The sequence below is a fragment of the Megascapheus bottae genome, chromosome 36 (assembly GCF_031878675.1).
Source record: "Megascapheus bottae isolate mThoBot1 chromosome 36, mThoBot2.hap1, whole genome shotgun sequence".
Lineage (NCBI taxonomy): Eukaryota > Metazoa > Chordata > Mammalia > Rodentia > Geomyidae > Megascapheus > Megascapheus bottae.
Window position 1 is genome coordinate 5,252,675 of NC_143544.1, and position 24,264 is coordinate 5,276,938.

Genomic DNA, 24,264 nt, shown 5'->3' on the forward strand with positions numbered 1-24,264 from the left:
TTAAGAAGCTTTTCCTCCATCCCAAAAGAGCATTTGAGGTGTTGGTTTTTCTCTGTTTTGGTGGTACTAGGATTTGAACTCAGGGCCTCACACTTTCTAGGGAGGCATTCTGCCACTCCGGGGCAGGGGGAGGGGGAGTGGCTTGACAGTAAAGTAAACTCTCTGGGAGAGAGGATGGTGTGGGTAGGATGGATTATTTGGATTCTACAGTTGGAGTGGCAGGATCACAGATAGCTGGAAACCCAGCATAACCACCACTGGGGGCTCATGTCTCCATTCCTCTTCCCTGAGGTCAGAGGGGAACAGATTCAAATGCCTCAGGATCACATATGCTGGGGAGCTATGAGCAAGTCCGCTTTAAAGATCATGGAGATTATAATTGCACCTGTAAGATCTGCCCTTCAGTAAAGAGATCTTGTTTTTGTGCCTGTATTAGGGCTTGAACTCAGGACCTGGACACTGTCTCTCTTTTCTACTTGAGCCACACTTCCAGTTCTGGTTTTTGCTCATTCATTAGAGGTAACTGTCTCTCAGATTTTGTCTCTCCAAGCTGACTTGAACAACTGTCATCAGTCCTCAGTCTCCTGAGACTCTAGGATCGCAGGCATAAGCCACCAGTGTCAGCCTTTGAGGTCCTGAGCAGTACAGGTGAAAAATACCATTTGTGAGTTCCTCTTGAGGTGTATTTATCCTGCAAACTTGCCATGCCTCACACTTAGAGCACTGGTTTGCTGCCTTGTGATATAATCTGCATCAAGGCTAGCCATTCCACCTAATTCTCCTCACCTGGGTCTGTTGGCTCTTTCTGGAATCATGCTGTTTTTCCTTTGCTGCTGAAGCCTCATTTGAGAAAGTGAACTACCTGTAGCCTTCCAACACCATTTTGTGTCCTCCCTTCCTTCTGAAGAGGCCTGGTATACAGCAATGTTTCTAAGCATGTTCCCTTGAACAGTAGTTTCTCAGTACGGATGCTGGGAAGGAGGCAGGATGGTGTTAAGCCCTAAAAGGTGCTCTGTGGTCAAGTGAATTTGAGAAATTCTGGATTAAACAGCCCACAAAAGCTTACCACAGAGCTTCTTAGAGCCCTTAGTAGGCAGCAGGAGCTGGTACCACATACATAGAAAAAAGCCGGAAGTGGTGCTGAGGCTCAAGTGGTAGAGCTCTAACCTTGAGAAAACCCAAGGACAGTGCTCAGGCCCTGAGCTCAAGCCCAGGACTGGCAAAAAAAAATTGTTTCTTAGAGAAATGACAAGAATCAGTTGAAATGGAAAGATATATCCAGCATTATTTAACTGATATCATCAGGTTATAAATGTTGTTGTGCATAAGTGAATTTCCCAAAGTACTAATTTTTTTTCCATTTTAACTTTTTGTTACTGTTTATGTGGTACTAGGGTTTGAACTCAGAGCTTTGCACTTTGTATTCTTGCTCAGCTTTTTAACTAATGACTGGTACTCTACTACTTGAGCCATGCCTCTACTTACAGCTTTTTGTGGTTAATTGGAGATAAGATTCTCAAGGCTTTGTCTACCTAGGCTGTCTTCCAGCCTTTGATTCTTAGATCTCTGCCTGCTGAATAGCTAGGATTAGAGATGTGAACCATCAGTGCCTGGCTTCACTTTAACTTTCTGATGGAATATTTCCTTAGCATAGTAACAATCTTCTTAGTCTTGTCTGTCAAAATCTAATCTAATCCATTCTTAACTTGGATTTTCATGACCAGCCTCTGTTTTTTAAGCCCATTTATAATGTAGTGCTAAAGAATCAAAGAAGATCAGACCTTGAGTCTACCCAATGTGGCTTTCAGTTCTTATGTCTATGAATTTCCAAGTGTTTGTGATTTTGCCTCCAACATCCATAGCCTGTCTACTTTCTGTTCTTTCAGGTTCTAGGAGGCTTTCTTTTTCTGTGATAATTACTCCTTCTATTTTTCTCTATTTTTTAAGCAGAAGTAATCTGTTTTGAAGTGTTCCTACCTGTTCCAAATCCTTCTGGCCTTGCCTGACCCATTAATCAGATAATTGAGTCTAGGGACCTCTGTCCCACATGTGGTCATAGGGGAGGGAGAGCCTCATACATAGTTAGGATTGAAAGCTCTGATGCCTGGACTAAAATATCTCTGCTTTCTGTCTGACTTACAGCAGTTCCCTTGTCTTCTTTGCCTTGGATTCCTCTTGTATAAAACAAAACTAACCATAGTGCCTGTGTCATAATTTGGTACACATGAAGAGCTTAGAGTGTTGCTCAGTGACTTGGAATGCCAGTATTACCACTGCCCACCGTATCCAACATGAGTTCATGCTGCCTGCAGTACTGGGACACCTTGCCAGCTCTCCGTGCTCAATGACTATTCAGGCAAAGCCGGGACATGACTGATATTTCCTTCCTCAGGAGGCTTCCTGGCTCCCTCTTGTGACAGTTATGAAAAGGGACAGCTATTAGCTACAGAATTATTTGTCTTGCAATGAGAAATAGCCTTGGAGAAAAACAAAAAACTATGTTATCACTCCATGCTATGTATTCGCACTGCTCTATGCCTATTTTGGAATGTGTTTACAACAAATGTCCACAGAAAGGGATAGGACATGGCTAGTCTGGGAAAATGTAGAGTATGTGCTTGAATAGTCTCAAAGAATCTCAGGTTACCCATGGAATGGCCAGCAAACTGCTTGGCCTGTTGAGTATGCTGTTTGGATGGACCTTAGAAGCTTCTTTTGGTGTCGTTGTGCTAAGAGAAGACTTTAGTATTGGTGGCTTGGGTCAATTCAGGGAATTGTGGTCAGGGAGACCAAAGTTCCAAGATCCTATGGATCAATCCATAATGTCAGCCTGCACCCATACCCCTTCCCTGCTCTTCCAGTTGAAAGGTTAGGTGTGCCTCCTAGAGGAGCAAGCAACACTTACCAGTACCATCCCTCCTGCCAGAAAGCTTCCTCTGGAATCTAGCTGGGCATGCTGTTGGGCACATTTACTTCACTTCTCTACTGGAGGTTTAGAGGGTCACGCCATGTGCTTGGTACTGGACTGTGTGTGTGTGTGTGTGTGTGTGTGTGTGTGTGTGTGTGTGTGTGTGTGTGTGTGTGAGAGAGAGAGAGAGAGAGAAAGAGAGAGAGAGAGAGAGAGAGAGAGAGAGAGAGAGAGAGAGAGAGAGAGAGAGAGATTTGAGAAAATTAGTGTCCCTGTATAGGCTCTTTCCTATGTTTTGAAGATTAACTCCATTCATACCACAGTTAAAGGTCATTTTACTGTTACTGGCCCTGTTAGTAACTATTTTCCAGGAGTCCAAAGCAGATGTCACCTAGCTCCAGTTGCTGATTTTGCAGCTAGTATATCTTTCCATATTTCGGATGAATCAAATGTTTGAATTATATTATGTCAGAGGCCAAAATTCTTGGATCTTTTTTTTTTTAAATAAGGTTTCACTACAGAGTCCAGTCTGGCCTCCGATTTCCAGTCTTCCTAACCTTAGCCTCCTGAGTGCTGGGATTACAGGCCTGTGCCCACCATACCCAAAAGAGTTTTTAATCTCAGACTTACTGTGCCATAGGCCTGTGATCTAACTTGGGGTGGGGTCCAAGTCACTTTTCTTGCCAGCAAGAAATGATTTAAGAAAAATTCAACTTTCTAAAATAATGATTCCTACTCTCTTCAGTATAGTCCAATATTTAAGACTTCTTACTGCAAGGAAATTGTTTTTCCTACTGTAGTTTGTCATCTTTATTAAAAATAGAAAGTTTCTATCCCAATGACAGTTCTTAGACTGCTGGGCCACATTAATAATCATAATAAATCAATGAAGGATATGGGAGGTACAGTAACTATGCTAGGCTATATCCATCCCTGTTTCATTTCATCCTTAAGACATATGTGTCTCCATTAACACTACTCAGGAGGCTGAGACCCAAAAGGATTGAAGTTCAAAGCCACCAGTCCAGGCACAAAAGTAAGAGTCTTCTGGTTAATCTTTAGTTAATAAAAAATTGTGCTGGAGGTTTGGCTGTTGTGGTAGAGCACAAGTTATGAACAAGAAAGCTGGGCAAGAGCATGAGGGCCTTGAGTTCAAGATCTGGCATTAGCAAAAACAGAAGTGTTTCTTCTCTCATCTCATGGATGATGGGACTGATTTGAGTAGGATCTCCAAGATAGTAATTGAATTGAGATTTATCCCCTGGATTGTGAGAAGTAACAGTAGCCTTGCCCTTTCTGCTATACCTGTCAGCTCTGAGGTTTTTATTACCTGCTAATTTATACAAACTGAATAATTCCTGCATCAGTCAGGGTGTCCCTATTTCAGCCTGACTTAAGAAAATACCTTGTGTTAGTGAGTGAGTGCTCAAGAACCTTGACTTGGCATTCCTGAATCAGTTGGTGGCTAATTTGTTTACTTAGTAACCTCTTGTTTAGATGTGATTCACATACAATGAAACTAACCCTTTCAAGTGTACAATTCAGTGGGTTTCGATATATCTTCAAGATAGGGCAGCCAAGGTTACTTCCCCAAGACAGTTGCTTCATCACTGCTAAGAAAGCCTGTGCCTCTCCATATGGCAGCTCCAGGAAAATGCCGTATGGCATTAGTTTCTCAAGAGGCTTGGGACATGAAGTCCAGATGTAATGCCCAGTGAAGGTTCACTTCATGGTTCATAGATGGCCACTTCCCACAGAGTGGGAGTGACAGGGGTTCTGTGGGTCTCTATAAAGCCAGCAGTACACTTCCTTAGTACTCCAACTTCACCATCTAATCAGCTCTCAGAAGACCCACCTTCTAATGCCATCGTCACAGGAATTAGGGCTCTGCATGAATTCATTCTCTACCCCTTCTCCTCACTCTGGCTAGACACTATTAATCTGCTTAAGTCTCTGTGGCGTCTCCTTTTCTGGATGTTTCCTATACATTTTTTTCACCAGACACCTCGTTCAGTCAGTCTCAGTAAACTCAAGGTTCACCCCTTCTATCCCATGTCTGTGTTTCATTGTTTGTTCATGGCTCACCGCTAGTCCCTTGGATGCATAACCCTCAGTTTGTTGATCCTCATACGTCAGTTGACACTGGAGCCTCGACTCTGGCTGGTGTGACCTGTGCTCCTCTGCATGTTGACAGGTGGATTCTTGCATTTTTTTCTACTTCATTTTTCTGGTTTGCCCTCAGCTCCTCCCTGATGATTCAGTAAGCATTCCATTTGGTCACAGCATTTCTAGGAACAGCAGATTGCAACCCCAATCTGGGGTTGGGAGTGTGCATTGCAGTCAGTGTTCCTATGGCCTGTGCTTTTCCCACAGACATGCCCTTCATGTGGAATCACATTTGCTCCCAAAACTGACGCTGAAGCAGAAGGAGGAGCTGTGCAAAATGGCTGTCAAGACGAGCCCAAGGCCAGCACCAAGGTAACAAGCTCATGGCTGTTGTTCCTGTCAGTTCCTCTCCTGGCGCATCCACCTAAGGTGACATTCCTGTCTCGTCAACTTCTTAGTTCTGAGCATAACTCAGAACTACTTTCTAGTCTGGGTGTGGAATAGACCTGTGAGGGTATGGGAGTGGGGCTGGGTAGAGCATGGGGTAGAGCATGCAGAGGGCACTGTGGGGGAGGAGGTGTGGACAGAAGAGCGTCAGTGCTGACCCACGTCGTATGATTACATGCTGAACTAGCAATTGGCTTTGACACCTCTGGGTGAGAGTGGGGAGAAGATTTGTGGGCTAAAAGTTGGACTCAAGGCAGAATACAGAGGTGCCGAGAGAAAAGGAGTCTCCTTCAGGTGAGAGTGACCCCTGAGAGAGGTTCAGAGGCAGGTTTAACAACAAGGAGGCTCCTGGGAAATGGGGCTTGGAGACCAGGCAAGAGCTGGAGGGGAAAACAAGGTACAAGCCTGAGGGCTTCAAGGAAGCCTCTGAGATTGCCTTTCAGGGAGGCACTGGGCCTCCAGTCTCTGCCAAAGAACTTGTGTGTCCAGAACAGCCTCTCTCTCAAAGCCACAGAAGCTCTTGAAACATAAGCCCCTGTTCATCCACCTGTTCCTCAGCGTCACACCAGCAGCCTGGGCTTCCTTTCCTTGCACCCCTTCTTGTGTTTCCCCAGAGGTCCCACAGACCTTAGAGCCCCAGTTCTGTGGTAAGCAAATTTATGAATCTCAGCTCTTTGTCACTTTATGACTCTTTCCACAACCTCACTCTCCTGACTCTCCTGGCTGCCTGACCAGCCAGGGAAGCCCTTTTCCTGAAGCAGGTTCGCCAGAAAGCAGGTTGATAGGGAGACAGAGTGTCAAACGGTGGGGGTGGGGGTGGGGAATGGAGGGTTGCACAAGTCAAGGCAACCAGCACTCTGGCCCAGGGCTGCAGTGTGGCAGAGGGGAAAGGGGTGGGAACTAGGATATGTTCTGATTCCCGCTTCACTTCCCATACCTGCTTCCTCTTTGTCTTGAGGCAGGTCTCAGGAGGGCCCAGCTCCAAAACCCAGAATGGACTTCTGAGCCCTCCTCAAGAGGAGAAGCTTACCAACAGTCAAACCTCCCTGTGCGAGATCCTTCAGGAAAAGGGACGGTGGGCAGGGGTGAGCCTGGACCAGTCAGCTCTCCTCCCGCTGAGGTTTAAGAATATCCGTGAGAAGACGGATGCCCATTTTGTGGATGTCATCAAAGAAGACAGGTAAGGCTGAGCCAGTGAGGGTGGTGAAGGTTTGAAGAAGCTTCTCACTTCTTCCTGAATTGTCTTATCCACACATCTGCCCTCCATCTCTGATATGCTACTTTATAGTTCCAGGGCCGGGAGCATGGCCTAGTGGTAGAGTATTTGCCTAGCATGCACAGAGCCCTGGGTTCACTTCCTTGGTACCACATACCCAGAAAAAGCTGGAAGTGGCACTGTGGCTCAAGTGGCAGCGTTCTAGGCTTGAGCAAAAGTGTCCAAGGACAGTGTCCAGGCCCACTTCAAGCCCCAGGACTGGAAAGAGAGGGGGGGAGGGAGGGAGGAAGGGAGGGAGGGAGGGAGGGAGGGAGAGAGAGAGAGAGAGAGAGAGACAGAGACAGAGACAGAGAGACAGAGAGACACTACTTTATGGCTATGCTGGAACTATATCCCCAACCTGGTTTAGTGGTTGTTCTAGGAGGTACAGGTACACACCACCATTGGATTACATTATAAAGCTCCAATTTTTAATCCCAAACTTTGAGTGAGCTTGAGCTAATCTCTATTGATTGTTTTTCTGTTAAGTATGATCCTGTTTTCCTAATTCTCTGTATGACTAGTAACTCTGGATTGTGTTACAGACATTGTGTATGGTGTTTGCAAAGTCTCAATCTTGTGATGTTCTTCTCAAGAGTATCAATTTTTGTTTTAGCAGGCAAACATGGTCAGTCTGTTCTTTTAGATTAATTGGGTTGCTTGGAGTCTGCCATGCACCTGCATATTTCATGGATCCCCCTGAGATTTGAGCAGAGTGGAACCCGGGGCCCATGGTTCTTTCACTTATGAGATTTACAACCTCATTCTCCCTCTGTGGTCACCCCAAACTGTATTTCTTAGCTTCTTAAGCCAGTAAGTCTGGTTTTCCCCTACCCTCCCACCCCTACTCCTTTCTCTTTCTTTCCAGTCTCTTTCCTCTTTTCTCCTCTCTTTTTCTTCCCCTTTCCTGTCCTTCCTTTCCCCTTCCTTTCCTGTTCCCCTCTGCTTTATCTTTCCCTGTCCTTTCATTCATCTCCCCACTTCTTCCTTTCCTTTCTTTCCCCAGAGTCTTCCTGTGTAGAAGGGGCTGGCGTGGAGCTTGTGTTCCTCCTGCCTTAGCCTCCCAAGTACTCAATGATAGGTACACCATCTCACTCCAGTCCACGACTGTGGCTCTTCCAAGTTTCAGCCACCTCTTTCATAGGGTGCTGACTAATGTCTGCCTTCAGTCCCAGCAACTTATCCTGACACTGCTTCCTTTTTCCCAGGGTGACACTACTCTGTTCTCTGCTCACCCTGGTCTCTCTGTTCTTCTGGCAGATGTAAGGATTTTTCTGTTGTTTAGTTTGTTCTCTAGTTTACAGTTGTTGTATTGTTTGTGAGAAGATTGGTCTAAAGTAAGCTGTCTTCCCCTTCCCAACAGCAGAATCCCCAGGTGTGGTCTTTGCATACCCATAGCTGCTTTCTCTTTCTGAGTGGAAGAGAAAGGAGAGAGCCAACATCAGGGGACAGAATTTCTTCTTTCCTATGACCCTGAGAAAGTTGTAAGTTATTGCTTACTTGTCACAGAAAAGAGAGTCCAGGGGCCGAGAGCATGGCTCCGTGGTAGAGTGCTTTGCTTAGCATGGACGGAGACCTGGGTTCAATTCCTCGGTACCACATGCACAGAAAATGCTGTGGCTCTATAGAGATTCCCTTCTGGAATACTTGTTTGTTAAATGTATTGTTTGAAATACGATGTAAAAATCAATGTTAATAAATTCTTTAATAAAAAAAGAAAGAAAAGAAAAAGCTGTGGCTCAAGTGGTAGAGCTCTAGCCTTGAGAAAGCCCAATGACAGTGCCTAGGCTCTGAGTTCAAGACCCAGGACTGGCAAAAAAAAGAAAAAAGAGAGAATCCAGTCTGAAGCAAGAAAATAAGTGTATCTACAGGCTCCTACATTTTATCTGACTTCATGTTAATAGTTCCTATGTGCCACAACTATATTTGCCTTCTGAAACCACATCAGCATTCCCTTTTCCTAGTCATTTTCTGTAGCATAAACAAGGTCCTACTATTTTCTGGCAATTCATGAAAGAATGAGTCACACAAAGCAGATTTGATTTCTCTGCTATTAAAATGGTTGAGCTTTATCATTTTTCAGTTTTCACACACAGTCTGTGTATGTGACAATAGCACTACAATTATACTAACTCTAAACACCATTTTCAGTAGCTTATGCTGTGGTAATTACTGTCAGTCCTTGGGATGATAGGATGCCTGTTCTGAATTGTTTTCTCCTGAAGCCTCCAAGTCAATATAAGTAGCCTTAGTGCAGAGATCTGCCTGTTCTTCAGGAAAGATCTTTTCATGGGGCAAAAGAGCTGCCTTCTCTGTCTCGTGCCTCTGTCAGTGAGTCGTGTGTATGTGCTCAGTCACATGGTCTCAGGAAGTGCAGTGGTCACTCTGCCGTGGAGGTGAAGCAGCAGCACACGGGTTAATACCTCGGAGCACAGGGAAAGGCTTCGGGAAGCCAGTCACGCAGTGGCTTCCACAGGCAGCCTTTGGGGTGTGCACCTCGGTAGTTTATTATGATCTGACAAATTGATTGGTTACGTTTGTTGTGTCTTCTAGCCTGATGAAAGATTATTTTTTCAAGCCACCTATCAATCAGTTCAGCCTGAACTTCCTGGATCAGGAGCTGGAGCGATCCTACAGGACCAGCTACCAGGAAGAGGTATGTGCTCCCTGCATCTGCTCCTCAGAAATCCACCATCATACACCTGAGTCCACCCCTGTTTGTTTTCTGCTTTAGTGAAAACAAGAAATTAAAGGCTTATATGGGTTTCTCATCATCGATAAGCACTAAGTTGCAACAATGGGTAAATTTATCTCTGCAAGGGGAAAAAAAATCCAATACATTCAACCCTGGCTATCATCAGACCGTTTCCTCTGCAGCTGGTGTCTCTGGCCCACTGTGGCAGTCTCCAGTTCTTAGCTGCTCTCCTCTCCATATAGTATTATTATTTTGTGCCCTTGCAATAGGCCCTGGAGCTCCAGAGCCCCTGACCTTGTACCACAACACCCTCCGTCCACTAAGGTTACTTATAAGTGCCAAGAGTCTGTTGTGCCTCTCAGTCACTCCTCATTTTCTCCAAAAAGCCCTCTCTGGCCCCAGCTGGATTTTGCTTCCCCTATGTCCCTTTTCTTCCTTGGAATCTTACATGATTTCTAGATCAGATGCCTTTTCCTTCTCCATGCTCTTCCAGCATCTAGCACAGTTCCCATACCCCACGAGCTCAGCTGAGTTCTTGAGAGGATTAAGGACAAGAACATGGAGCCTAGTGAGTGTTCTAAGCTGGAGAACCCAGCATTCTTTCTCCAGGCTCAACCCTAGCTAGGGCATTCCAGGGCAAAAGGACACACCTGCACAAATCAAGGACCCAAAGCACTTCCAATTAAATTCCATTTGTCTAAGACTTTGTATCTGTTATGTTCAGGTGTTGTGAGCAAGACAGAGCCAGTCTGTGCCTCCAGAGATGAGGGGTGCCAACTTCTCTGTTAACTCTCCAGGGACAGTGAACCAGAGTTAACATGAGTTAATCAGTCTTGCAGTGGACTCTTGAGTTGGCCATTTGGTGGCCAGTGAGGCAAAACATGATTTTACTTAATCCTCGCAACCCTTTAAGGAAGCTTGTGATTATTATCCTTATTTTACCAAGGATAGAATCAAGGCCAAGAAAGGTAAAGGAGGTTGCCCACGCGTAGGTATGGTTATCTGCGTTCAAGGCCAGGCATCTCAACCCCCCCATCCCTTGCTATACTACAGAGCCTCCCATGTAAGTGTTTGTCACCACCACCCCCTCCCCCCGCCCCAGCCACCACACACTTTCTGAATGCCTCTGAATGTTCCAGGATGCCTGGATGGTTCTCTGTGCTAAGACAGGGACGTGAAGGATACCTTGACAAAGGAGCAGAAATGACCACGCAGAGCCACAGGCCCCATAATTCCCTGTGAGAAGACAGCAAGGCATCAGCCCAGACGGAGGGCCACATTAGTAGGAGGTAGCGACTAACCAGTGAAGGAGGAGGGACACTTAGAGAGGGGAACGAGCCCCTGCAAACCCCTGGAGACACGGAAGAGCCGGGTGTGTCCAGCCAGTCAAGTTGCTTCTGAGAAGCAGTGGGGTGGGCAAAAGCAGGAGGTGAACTGCTTGGGTCACCCATGTTGTACCAAAGACCAGAGCAAGTGGTTGGAGTGAGACCCGGCCCCATCACATTGAGTTTGATGGAGATCGTGTGGGGAGTTGTGAACAGAGTGGATAGAGAGTTCTGCATGGTTCTTTTCATGCAAGCTTTTCCATCCATAAAGCCCAGGCACCAGTATTATCTCTGTTTCAGAGAGGAGAGCAAAGGAGGGGATAGTACCGGTGTGACGGAAGTTATGCAGGCTGCGAGCTTGGGCAGGTCCAGCACGGGCATCAGGGCTGGGCAGTAGCCTCGACCCCAGGTCAGAGCTCCCCCTTCTTCTGTCTCACCCAGCTCTTACGGCCTTTCTGGGGCTGGGACAGAAACCAGAGTCAGTTTGTCCTGAAGGGAGGACACACCAGACTCAGGACTTGTTACAGGTCTTCTCCCTCCATGCACCTCCAGCCTCATCCAGCCGAGGCTTGCCTGGGGGCTGGAAGAAAGTTGCAAGGTTAAGTGGAAGACAGCTTCATTGGTTTACTGCTGTCTCTCTTCTCACCATAACCCATGTCCCAAGAGGACTCCCAGGGAGGAGTTAGGAGTCCATTTATCTGACTCCTTGTTTCCGTGTGACCTTGGGAGAGCCTTGGCCTCCTCCTGCACATGTTGTGATCAGGAGTATTTCTTCCTCTACCCGTTGAGAGCACCGAGCTCGTGACCCTGTAGGGCCCACACACGGGCTAGAATTAGTTGTCTCTCAGATCTGTTAGTGGTATGGCTATTTCCTCCTGGCTTCATTCCCTACCAGCCCCAGCATGCCTTTTTATTACATTTGACACACCCTTCCTGCAAGTCCTATTACTGCCTCTCCCACCTTCACATGACAAGCTCCCCATGGGTATTGTTTCACATTTGCCAGCACACACTATGCCAGGCAGGCAGGCAGGCCTGCCTCCACATGGAGGAACACGAGGCAGACTCCTGAATGGAGATTTGATTACTGACAGCCACGCACTCCCAGTCCACCTCTGGGAGCTTTTCCTCTTCGGCTGCTCACATCCTCCTCACCTGTCTAACCCCGAAGCCAGTGTTCACATTCCTTCTGGGAGCTGGTCTTTCTGTTGTGGCTTCTGTATTTGCTGCCATTTTCCTTTTACGGATATGGACTCACTGACTGCTAGGCTGTCACTCATCATTCAGATCAATATTCTGAATCTCTGTGTGAGAATGAACTGGTTGATAATAGGTTGCTATGTGACCCTAGGAAAGCTACTAAACTCTCTGTGCCTTTGCATCCTCTTTGTTGAATAAGGCAACAGCAAAAAGCTGGCATCTGCCAGCCGGTGTCTTGTCTAGAGGAGGCAAGTACTCAGTAATTGTTACTGTTTTCCCTCTAAACTGTGATCCCTGGCCTGTGGCAGTCACATCAGTTCATCGCAGTCTCCTGCTCCAAACAGGTCATAAAGAATTCTCCCGTGAAGACATTCGCCAGTGCCACTTTCAGCTCCCTTCTGGATGTGTTTCTGTCCATGACAGTGTTCCTGATTCTGTCCATCACCTGCTTCCTGAAGTACGGGGCCACTGCCACACCTCCCCCGCCAGCTGCCCTGGCTGTCTTTGGGGCAGACCTGCTGTTGGAGGTGCTGTCCCTGGTGGTGTCCATCCGGTGAGTGCCAGCCACAGGGCTGCTCTACAGTGCTTAGCCTTTAGCTCCCCCTTCTGGCTTCTGACTACAACACAATGGCCAGAAGCCTGGAGCCAGCCGTCCCTCCTGGCTTCTTCCTGGGAACCGGGTTTCATTTCTGCTCCACAGCACCCTTTTCACAGATGCTAGCCCTCATCACGGATGGGACCTGCTTGCTAGAGAAGGTGGTGTCCTCTGCAGCCCTCTGCCACCAGGACATCCTGGAGATTAAACAGGAAGAGCAAAAAGCCAGGAAATGAGAAAGGGAGGAAGAAAGACACAGGTAGCAAAGAAGGCCCCAGTATCTTCTCCTCTGCTTCCAGCTGCTGGCCAACCCGACCCAGCAGCTCCTCACTCAGTCGAGACCTACCTTCTCCTCATCTGAGTTCCCAGCCCATACCCTCAGCTGCCTGTTCTTCATGAAAAACCCTCATTACATTAATATTACCCTCCTGAGATAAGCCCACCTCCTAGAAAACACAGCTGCAAAAACAGTCGGCTGTCTCTGGCTGGATGCCAGTGGCTCAGGCCTGTAATCCTAGCTACTCAGGAGGATGAGACCTGAGGATTGCAGTTGGAAGCCAGCCTGGGTGGGAAAATCATGAGACTTATCTCTGATTAACCCCAAAAAGCCAGAAGTAGAGTCATGGATCAACTGTTAGAGTGCCAACCTTGAGTGAAAAAGCTGCCGTAGAACACACGGCCCTTAGTTCAAGCCCCAGTATCAGCACAAAAAAGAAACAAGAAAAAATTATGTCTGTAATATTAGAAAAAAATGAAAGTCACGTAAAGGCTAGAGAAGTGGCTCTGCAATAGAATGCTAACCTAGCAAGCAAGAAGACTTCAGTTTAATCAGAAAGGCATGAAAAGAAAAGGGAAAAGAGGGAAGGGAAAGAAAGAGGAAGCTTAAAATAGGTGTTGGTTTACCTGGTCCGTGCCTTCTGAGAAGTGACAACTCTGTCTACTGCTTTCCCTCATCCCCAGGACTCCTGGTGCAAAGGTGACAGCTGGAATCAGAGGGTGTGTGGTTAGTGATCAGGACCGTGATGATGTGACTTTCTGAAATGCCCAAAATAACAGAAGACAGCTTTCAGTTGGTTTACAGAGGAGTTACGGTCCTGTTAATACTTCATAAAACTGCCGGCCCATAGAACACAGCTGGGCCCCAGCTACAACGTTATCATCAGGCCACTGTAGGTGCCCGGGATCATATAGAAGTTATGTGAGATGCAAAGTAGAGCTTCACTGCGTGGCACTCACCTGAGCTGGCAGGACATCTCCATCCCTGGCTTCGCCCATGGGATGCTAGCACCCACCTCCTCCATTGTGGCCCCACATATGGCCTCCAGAATGGCCCCACACAGGACCTGCCCCAGAAGCAGGCAGTTAACAGGGGTGGCAGCCCTGTACCAGACTCTACTTGGGGTCTGTGACATGCTGTCTTGAACCCACAATGGCATGAACTTCACTTTTGACAAGCACATTTGACCCCAGTGTGTCGAGTGACCTTGTTAGTCAGGTGTGATGAGCCGAGTGAGTGCTGTTCATCTGCCTGTGAACACTGTGAGGGATATGGAGCCTGTTGCACCCCCCCCCCAGTCCCTACCTCCAGGGCAGCAACAGGACAGGAGCAGTGGCCTCGGTCCTGAAGGCTGACCCATGGGCTCCTGTGCTCCCTTCCTCTCTCCCTGAGCCAGAATGGTGTTCTTCCTGGAGGACGTCATGGTGTGCACGAAGCGGCTCCTGGAATGGATCGCTGGATGGCTCCCTCGTCACTGCATCGGGGCCATCCTGGTGTCCCTGCCTGCCCTCGCTGTCTACTCCCACATCACCTCTGAGTTTGAGACAGACATACATGTGAGTAGCATCTGGCTTTATGGTCCATTGTGACATTCCTACCCTCCTGGACACTAGACCCTGGACAAGTCTAGTGCCCTGTCACTTGAGCCACAGTGCCATTTCCATCTTTTTCCATCTATGTGGTACCTAGGAATTGAACCTAGGGCTTCCTGCATGCTAGGCATGCACATTTGTCACTTTTTTGTAATGGTACTAGGGATAAAATTCAGGGTCTTGTTTATAATAGGCAAATGCCCTACCACTGAGCTTCAGCCCTAGCCTCATAGTTTCCTTTATTAGGACGTAGCCTGGGGTAAGTTGAGGGGCATTTGTATTTCCTTCATGTATTACTAAGCAGCATCTGCCCATGTTTCCAAGCAATACAAGGTAACACGCCAATCTGCAGAAGTAAGACTTGTATCTGGATTGGCTGCCCCTGCTCAGGGAAGAAGCTTCTGAGTTAAATACCGTAGAAAGTAAGTGAGTCAGGGGCCGGCAACATGGCCTAGTAGTAGAGTGTTCGCCCAGCATGCACAAAGCCCTGAGTTCGATTCCTCAGTGCCACACAGACAGAAAAAGCTGGAAGTGGTGCTGGGGCTCAAGTGGTAGAGCGCTCGCCTTGAGAAAGCCCAAGGACAGTGCTCAGGCCCCAGGACTAGCAAAAAAAAAAAGAAAAAGAAAAAGAAAAAAGCAAGTAAGGAAGGGAGTCAGTGTAAAGTGAGCTACCATGGTGCACTTGGCTGCATTTGATAGTTTAACACCAAATCTCAGCAAACTGTGGCAGAGGTCTGGAGGAGCATTTGGGAAGCGACCATTTATCAGGGGTAGGTCCCCGATAAATGGCCTCCTTGGAGGCCCCTGTCCACCTCACCTGTAACTTAAAGCACTGAACTGAAGGCCTAGAAATGTGGCTCACCAGATGCCAGAACCAGTGCACATAGGTGGGCTGTTCTGTGGTGCCGCAGTGTTGGATCTTAAACACAGGTGGTAGGCGAGCGGGTCCCCCTGGCCTAGGTGCTTGGCGCAGGCAGAGGGCACAGACTTAGTGCTGACTCCTCTTTCAGCTTACCATGTTCACCGGCTCCGCCGTGCTGGTGGCCGTCGTGCACTACTGCAACTTCTGCCAGCTCAGCTCCTGGATGAGATCCTCCCTTGCCACCATCGTGGGAGCCGGGCCACTGCTCCTGCTCTACATCTCCCTGTGCCAGGACAGGTACGTGGCTGGAGTCACCAACTTATGACCACCTTGCTGAGGGGCAGCACGTGAGTTCAAGACCCAGGATCAGTCTTAAATTACCTGTTGTATATCTGCAGCTGGTTTTGTGGCTGATAAGGTCTGTCGTTTAAATATGTGGTTGAAAATTTGATAATACTTCAGAATCCACAGTAAATACTTAAAAGTTTCATGTTCTCTTAAACCCACTTATCTTCTTTTTGTGTAACAAACCTTCCTAAATATCAGGATTTTTCTAGTTTCTCTTGATAGTGTTTCACAATTACATGTATTGATGAACTGCTTCCACATACTTACAGAAGTAATTTTAAAGTTCCACAGGACATTGATTCCATGTTCTTTGCAAGACCTCTAGCATTCTAGCTCCCTGAGCTATGGTTATCTGGTTTATGAGAGCCAGAAGAACTCCCATTTTCCAGGGCTTTCCACCTGGCCCCCCAGGAATGGCATTATTGCTGATGAGGACCACTGCATTAGTAAATCCAAAAGCACAAAAATAACCCAACCTCCAGGAGTGGCCTAGTGGTAGAGTGCTTGCCTAGTACGCACAAAGACCTGGGTTGGATTCCTCAGTACCACATACATAGAAAAAAGTTGGGAGTGCTGCTGTGGCTCAAGTGGTAGAGCGCTAGCCTTGAGAGAGAAAGCTCAAGGACAGTGCCCAGGCCCTGAGTTCAAGGCTCAGGACTGGTAAAAAAAATAATAATAATAATAACCCAACCTGACCCAGTACCAACAATACCAAATGCAACAAACTTAGTGGATCTATGGTTACTAGCAAAACAAAGACCAGTAACAAACAGAGTAAGTATTCTCCCTCAGTTTACTTAATAGAATAAAACAGTGTAAAAGAGATTCAAATTCTCTACAAATTAAGATCAAAAAGAGAATTTAAGTTGGGCACAGGTGAGTCACGCCTATAATCCTAGCTACTCAGGAGGCTGAGATCTGAAGATCACTGTTTGAAGCCAGCCCAGACAGGGGAGACCTTCATCTCCAATTAAACCCCAGAAAACCGGAAGTGGTGCTATGGCTCAAAGTGGTAGAGCACTAATTGAGGGGGGGAGGCTGGGGGAGAATTTAAAGTACAACTGTCCTTCTGTATCTGAAGGAAAACTGTAATGAATAGTTCAGTTGCTTCAAGCAGAATAAAGCCTATTTTTACCTTTGTGAGTATGTGGCTATCTAGAGTTACCCTCATTACCAAGCTCTGTACCAAGAACTTGAAACCAGCTTTGAACTTAAGACTTACCATAGAGGCCTGGTCAGCCATTCATTCTGTGGGGGCATTTTCAGTGTATCCAGAGAGAGAAAATGATGGAAACCATTCCATCACCTTTCTAGCCAGAATCAAAACAGCAAGAACTTGGGATGGGGCTAGTGAGTGAAGCTCCCTGGACCCAGGACCCTCCCATCTGTCACGAGGCCTATCCAAGGCAGGGGGCATGAGGGGGATGAGCACAGGCCTAGACTCAGCTTTTTCACAGAAGAAAAGACATTGGAGTACTGAAGCTTTCCAGCCCTGAAGGGAGACACAGTTATGAAGAAGGAAGTTGGCACACGGATTATAACCACTCATTCAGATGTCCCAGAAAAGCAAAGTTGTTGACACTCTCCTCAGATTGCTTTCTCTAAGGCCTTCTTCACTTTTCTGTAATATCTTTCTCTGCATTTTTTATTTCAGTTCCATAGTAACTTTGCCCCTGGATGCAGCCCAGAACTTCAGGTAAGCATTCAGCTCAGGATCTGTGTCTGAACAAATAAGAAGGGTTGTCTTTTCTCTGTTTATCCCTGGGCTTTTTGGAAACTGCCAATCCAGGTAAAATGAGGACATCTTGGGGGGTGATAGACCCAGTGTTCAAGTTGTAGGACACACACACACACACACACACACACACACACACACACACACACAATGTATGCATCTGTAAAAAAAAAAAAAAAAAAAAAAAAGAAAGAAAGTGAAAGCTGGGCATAGAGGCTCATGTCTGTAATCCTAGCTACTTAGGAGGCTGAGATCTGAGGATCGCAGTTCAAAGCCAGCCAGGGTCCTAAGGAACGTGAGACTATTATCTCCAATTAATCACTAGAAAATGGGAAGTGGGGCTGTGGCCCAGGGGTAGGACAGTAGCCTTAAACTGAATTGCTCAAGGATAATGTCCAGGCCCAGAGTTCAAGCCCCATGACACACCAAAAAAAAAAAAAAAAAAAGTGGAAGTTAGCTACTTGTTGACATATCAGATCATAGTTATAGCTTGTGAAAAATAAACTGATTATTGACACATATGTTAGAGCTAGTTTAATGGGAAAAAATTGAAGCAGACAAAAATATTTGCAGAACTCTTAAGAGCTAATTAGGAGTCAAACATGGTGACACATCACTGTAATCCTAGCTAACACAGGGAGGCACAGAATCTTAAATCTGTAGCCAGACCGGGAAAAAGTAGCAAGATGCTACTCCAAAAACAACAACAACAAATAATAATAATAAAACTGTCTGCTTGGGAAGCTGAGATCAGGAGGATTGAAGTTCAAAGATAGCCTAGTCATACATATGACACCCTTCCCATGTCACCTCAACAGGTAAGAGATGAGGAAGACCTCACAAAGAGCTGATCATAGATCATACAGGTGCATGCCTTGTCATCCCAATCTGCAGGGGAAGTGCAGTGGCTGAGCTCAGTGGACTAGCAACAAAAGGAAGCACAAAAGGAAGGATCACAGTCCCCAAGCCCATCTGAATGTAAAACAAGACACTGCCTTAAAAGGAACCCACGAAAAGAGGGACTGGTAGGGTGGTTCAAGTAATAAGAGCACCTACTTAAGAAGTATGAGGGCCTGAGTTCAAACCCCAGTACCAAAATAATAATAACAGTTTATGAGAGAATAAATGTGGCTAAAAGATAAGAATGGAGAGCTGGGAATTTGACTTAGTAGTAAGTAGAGTGCTTGCCTAGCATGCATGAAGTCCTGGCTTTGATTCCTCAGTACCACAGTCACAGAAAAAGCCAGAAGTGGTACTGTGGTTCAAGTGGTAGAACCTTGAGCCTTGAGCACAGAGAGACTCAGGGACAGAGTCCAGGCCCTGAGTTCAAGCCCCAGGACCAGCAAATAAATAAATAAATAAATTATATGAGGCCATGCCAGTATCATTACTACTAACGTCTTTGCACCAAAGTTCTTTTTGGTCTTTTTTTTTAATTGCAATTCTATTAAAACTGAGGTTTTTTTTAATCATATGTCGTGTTCTACAAACAAACATATTCTATATGTTCTACTGACACATAGATTTAAGAACATAATTAAAATTAAACTGAATCTTTATATGTCATAGATACATATAGATTTACATAATGTATCAATCTATGTCCATAGAATATATATCCTAGGGCCGGAAGTTTGGCCTAGTGGTATTTGCCTAGCATGAATGAAGACCCGGGTTTGATTCCTCGGTACCATATACATAAAAAGAGCCAGAAGTGCTGTGGCTCAGGTGGTAGAGTGCTAACCTTGAGAAAACCCAAGGACAGCACTCAGACCCTGAGTTCAAGCCCCAAGACTTGCAGCAAAAAATATATGTATATTTATTATCATACACCTATGTGTCTATATAGATATATTTATTTATATCTCCAAATCCTTCTGGTCTTTCTTGAGAGAGGATCTGTATTACCCAGATTAACCTCCAACTCACAATCCTACTTCTGCCTCCCACGAGCGGGGATCACAGATGTGTGCCTCCATGCCCAGCTCTAAGATGGGACTTTCAAAAAGTTGTTCATGAACATGAAGAGCAGGCAAGTGTATGGTACATTCATAAATTACTGGTAGTGGTTAACTTTTTAATTTTAGCTACCAGGTACTTGAAATATATTTATTTAATTTTCTCAATAACCTGACATGTTAGGAGACTTTGACCCCATTTTCAGATGAAGAGGCTGAAGCTGAGAGAAATTAAACCTTTAAGAAAAGCTCTAGCCTCTCTGCCACACTCAATTACTTCTCAGAATGGTATAGTTATTTAGGGAAGTAATTTGATAACCTACTGAAAAAGTCATAAGAATTTTCATAAGCTTTCGCCTAAATTTTCCTTCTTATCTCCTGAAAGAAGGAGTCAGCATAGGGTAAAGCCTTCATGCCAAAAGTTATTAATCACAATGATCAATAATATTGAAAACCTGTCAGCAACTTCAGCTTACAGTAATAAGGAATTAAGTTACGTCTTCCATATGCAAGTATTGCAGTCGTTAAAATATAGACTATTTGGGAAGCATTTTTATAATGTGGAATTGCGTGTGTACTACAGCTATGGCTAATATAAAAGACAATATGTATAATAATAGTGAGTATTCAAAAGTTAACATTTTAGAGCTATACATACCACACATGCGCTGAAGGGTTCCCAGGTCCTAAAAGGACAGCCCCATGATTTTTCACAAGCAAACATACTATGTCACTACCACTCAGACCAAAAAACAAAACTGCCAGCACCCAGTCCCCTCCTAGGCCCTCCTGTTGGCACCTTTCCTTACATACACACACAGCTCCAAGCAGAGACTTGCAAAGCCCCTGAAACACACTGAGATGCTAGCAAACGCCATGCATAATTGGTTAGGACCTACCAACTCGGATCAAAACAGACAATCTCTGATTTCTGTTTTTCTCCATTTCTAAACCTTCCATGGTAATAGCTCCTGCTTTATTTTACTTTAGTTCCCACATATGATTTAATGTGCAGGCATTTAATCACAAACTGACCTTTGCTGTTTGATTTTAAGAATGGGGTCGGTGCTGTTGTCCCCCTGGCTTAGAATGGGATGCAGCTTAGCGAGGTTACCTGATTGTCACCCCTACCAACACCTTCCATGAAGGTTCAGCCTCTTGGGACAGTTTGGAAATGTCTAATGAGATCCTAGATGTGCGGTATTTAAAATGAGTCAGCAACCATATAGTTCAGGAATGTTTATGGCAAACAGTATTTCTGGTCATAAAAGATGACCAGCGTCTCTCAGCAGGAATCTGGTGCATCCGTCCATTAGAATGCCAGGCAACCATGGAACAGGACAGTCACCTCAGCTGCCTCAAGGAAAACACACCTGACAGACACAGTGGCTCTCCCCTGTAAGCCTAGTTACTCAGAAAGCTGAGATCTGAGTATCCCAGGTCAAAGCCAGGTAGGGTATGAAAGACCATGAAATTCATATCTCCAACAAATTACTCAGAAAAACCTGGAAATGGTACTGTGGCTTAAGTAGGAGAGTGGTAGCATTATGCAGAAGAAGTTCAAGGACAGCTTCCTGGCCCTGAGTTCAAGCTCTAGAACCAGCACCAAAAAGAAAAAAAGAGAGAGCGAGACTAGAAAACACACTTATTCTCCATCATTTCTATCATTTGCTTTCCCACAGTGTGTACATGTTGCTCTTCAAAATGTTTAATTGTATTCATTCGTCTTTTTAAGACAATGCTATTGGGGCCAGGAGTTTGGCCTAGTAGTAGAGTGCTCGCCTAGCATGCTTGAAGACCCGGGTTCTATTCCTTGGTACCACATACCTAGAAAAAAAGCCAGGAGTGGTGCTGTGGCTCAAGTGGTAGAGCTCTAGTCTTGAGAAAGTCCAAGGACAGTGCTCAGGCCCTGAGTTCAAGCCAGGACAGGCAAAAGAAAAAAAAAAAAAAGACATTGCTGTTTGTCTTAAATGCCTTTGACAAAATAGGACTAATAGGGAGAAACATGTTTCATCAAACTTTTATACAAATAGAGAATTTACAAAAATTCTTTGTAAAGTTGTAAGCCTGTCCGTTTTTTAATCGTAACGTATTTTTGATCATCATTTACTTTTAGAAGTTTGAAGATATTGGGCCGGGAGTTTGGCCTAGTGGTTAAAGTGCTTGCCTAGCATGCATGAAGACCCGGGTTCGATTCCTCGGTACCACATACATAGAAAAAAGCCAGAAGAGGTGCTGAGGCTCAAGTGGTAGAGCTCTAGCCTTGAGAAAGTCCAAGGACAGTGCTCAGGCCCTGAGCTCAAGCCCAGGACTGGCAAAAAAAAAAAAAAAAAAAAAAAAAAAGAAGTTTGAAGATATTTTCTTTAAAGTGTTCCTTTTAAAAAGCCAGGCTCAGTGGCTCACACCTGTAATCCTAGCTGCTTGGGGGGCTGAGATCTGAGGATCGTGGTTCAAAGCCAGACCAGGCACTAAAAAGTCTGTGAGACTCTTATCTCCAGTTAATCATCAGAAACCCAGAAGTGGTGCTGTAACTCGAAGGGTAGCCTTGAGTTGAATTGCTGAGGCACAGTGCCCAGGCCCAGAGTTCAAGTCCTGCGACCGACAAAAAAGGACAAAGGACATTGAATTTCTTTACCTAAGTAAATGTCCTTAAGATACACGTATTAAAATAGGACTGACATGTCATTTGTCAGCAATGTATTTTTTAAATGGTTAGCCATGTGTGTATGTGCGTGTATGTGTGTTTCGAGAGAGAAGAGCAGAAAGGCAAAATATTAAGTTATGAAATCCAAATAAAGGGTGTTGTGTTTATTTTAACAGACTTTTCCTAAAGTTAAGATTGTCAAAAGAAAGGTGTAAAAATCTTGAAGTGGCTCAAGACTCCTCTAAAGTCATTTATAAAGCTCCGGTTGAAGACTCGGTGCAGGAGTCAGTCCACTGCCTCAGCTCCACTCACATCCTCCTCCTTCTGAGGATGGAGGATGGAACCGGTCCCACGTGGGGTGGGGTGCTGGTTCTCTGAGCGGGTTCCCACCTCCCTCACCAGATGCACTTAGCGGGTATGTCCTTTCTCGTCTCTCTGCTCCCCAGTGCCAAGAGGAGCCCGTGCAACAGCTCACTGCTGCAGGACAGCAGGAGGCCAGTCAGCCTCGTAGGCAAGGAGCTCATCCTAGCCTTCTTCCTCCTGCTGCTGTTGGTCTGGTTCCTGAACCGAGAGTTTGAAGTCAGCTACCGCCTGCACTACCATGGGGACGTGGAAGCGGATCTCCACCGCACCAAGATCCAGAGCATGCGGGACCAGGCTGACTGGCTGCTCCGGAACATCATCCCCTACCACGTGGCCGAGCAGCTGAAGGTCTCCCAGACCTACTCCAAGAACCACGACAGCGGCGGCGTGATCTTCGCCAGCATCGTCAACTTCGGCGAGTTCTACGAGGAGAACTACGAAGGGGGGAAGGAGTGCTACCGGGTGCTCAATGAGCTGATTGGCGACTTCGACGAGCTCCTGAGCAAGCCTGACTACAGCAGCATTGAGAAGATCAAGACCATTGGAGCCACCTACATGGCGGCTTCCGGGCTGAACACAGCCCAGTGCCAAGAGGGCAGCCACCCCCAAGAGCACCTGCGGATCCTGTTCGAGTTCGCCAAGGAGATGATGCGCGTGGTGGACGACTTCAACAACAACATGCTGTGGTTCAACTTCAAGCTCAGGGTGGGCTTTAATCACGGCCCCCTCACGGCCGGCGTCATTGGCACCACCAAGCTGCTGTACGACATCTGGGGGGACACGGTAAACATCGCCAGCAGGATGGACACCACCGGCGTGGAGTGCCGCATCCAGGTGAGCGAAGAGAGCTACCGCGCGCTGAGCAAGATGGGCTACGACTTCGACTACCGCGGGACAGTGAATGTCAAGGGGAAGGGGCAGATGAAGACCTACCTCTACCCAAAGTGCATGGACAATGGAATCGTGCCACAGCACCAGCTGTCCATCTCCCCGGACATCCGCGTCCAGGTGGACGGCAGCATCGGACGGTCCCCTACCGACGAGATCGCCAATCTGGTGCCTTCTGTCCAGTATTCGGACAAGACATCCCTGGGCTCTGATGACAACACACAGGCCAAGGACATACATCTGTCTTCTAAAAGACTGTGGAAGGAGCCCACCAAAGCCGAAGAACGGTGTCGCCCTGGCAAAGCCATAGAGAAGGAAGACTGTGAAGACGCAGAAATGGATGAAGCCAATGAACTCACCAAGCTCAACGTCTCAAAGAGTGTGTGAGGCAGCCCCGAGGCTGCCACGGTGCTCTGTTCATTGAAACACAATAATATTTGTATCTGGCTGTTGTGCTTTCCAGGCGCCTCTGTTTCTGTCCCTGGACGTGGTGTTATGTGGTCACTGCAGCCCTAACTCCTGTGTGGATCACAGTTATTCAGGGTTCATTTCCATCCACTTCTTCTTTCCTTAGCTCTCTTCCCTGGAATCCTACCCCCACTCGGGGGTTCCGTTTAGCCGCGTGGAGAACAAGTGCCTTCAGGGGTTGGCCTTGGCCTCGAGTCCAGGACTGAGGCTGCCAGCAGAATCACGGCTCTGAATATTCTTTGACATCTTAAAAAAGAGAGAGAGAGTGGGGGGGGGGGAATAAGCTGTGGTTAAGACATCATTGCTACTGCCTTTCCTCACAGATCCCTTCTGCTATTTTATTTTACTTTTGTGCTCATACAATATTTCTGAATTTGTTTTTGTCTCTATGTTTCCCAGTCACCTGCCTTTCCAAGCACACACACACACACACACGCACACTTATGAATCTGACATAAAGTGCCAGTAACACACCAGGTGGGGATGGGAGAGGAGAGCAGAGCCCCTCCCCACACTGGCTGGGGCACTGGGACCCACTCCCAACACCCTGCAGGTTCAGGCATTCACCTGCATATAAGCCAAGATTTCAAATGCTCGC

At 46.4% G+C, this 24,264-nt stretch overlaps 1 protein-coding gene across 1 annotated transcript in view; it reads left to right on the top strand.

The window, feature by feature from the left end:
• The window catches only part of Adcy9 (adenylate cyclase 9), an 80,032-nt gene extending 56,375 nt beyond the window's left edge, over nt 1-23,657 (top strand). The window contains exons 3-10 of the mRNA XM_090324868.1: nt 5,282-5,386; nt 6,424-6,641; nt 9,270-9,372; nt 12,281-12,489; nt 14,205-14,364; nt 15,411-15,559; nt 17,265-17,306; nt 22,394-23,657. Of these exons, the coding sequence (XP_090180994.1) occupies nt 5,282-5,386; nt 6,424-6,641; nt 9,270-9,372; nt 12,281-12,489; nt 14,205-14,364; nt 15,411-15,559; nt 17,265-17,306; nt 22,394-23,585 (2,178 nt within the window). The 3' untranslated portion in view covers nt 23,586-23,657. The remainder of the gene's footprint in view (nt 1-5,281; nt 5,387-6,423; nt 6,642-9,269; nt 9,373-12,280; nt 12,490-14,204; nt 14,365-15,410; nt 15,560-17,264; nt 17,307-22,393) is intronic.
• Nucleotides 23,658-24,264: the final 607 nt, after the last annotated feature.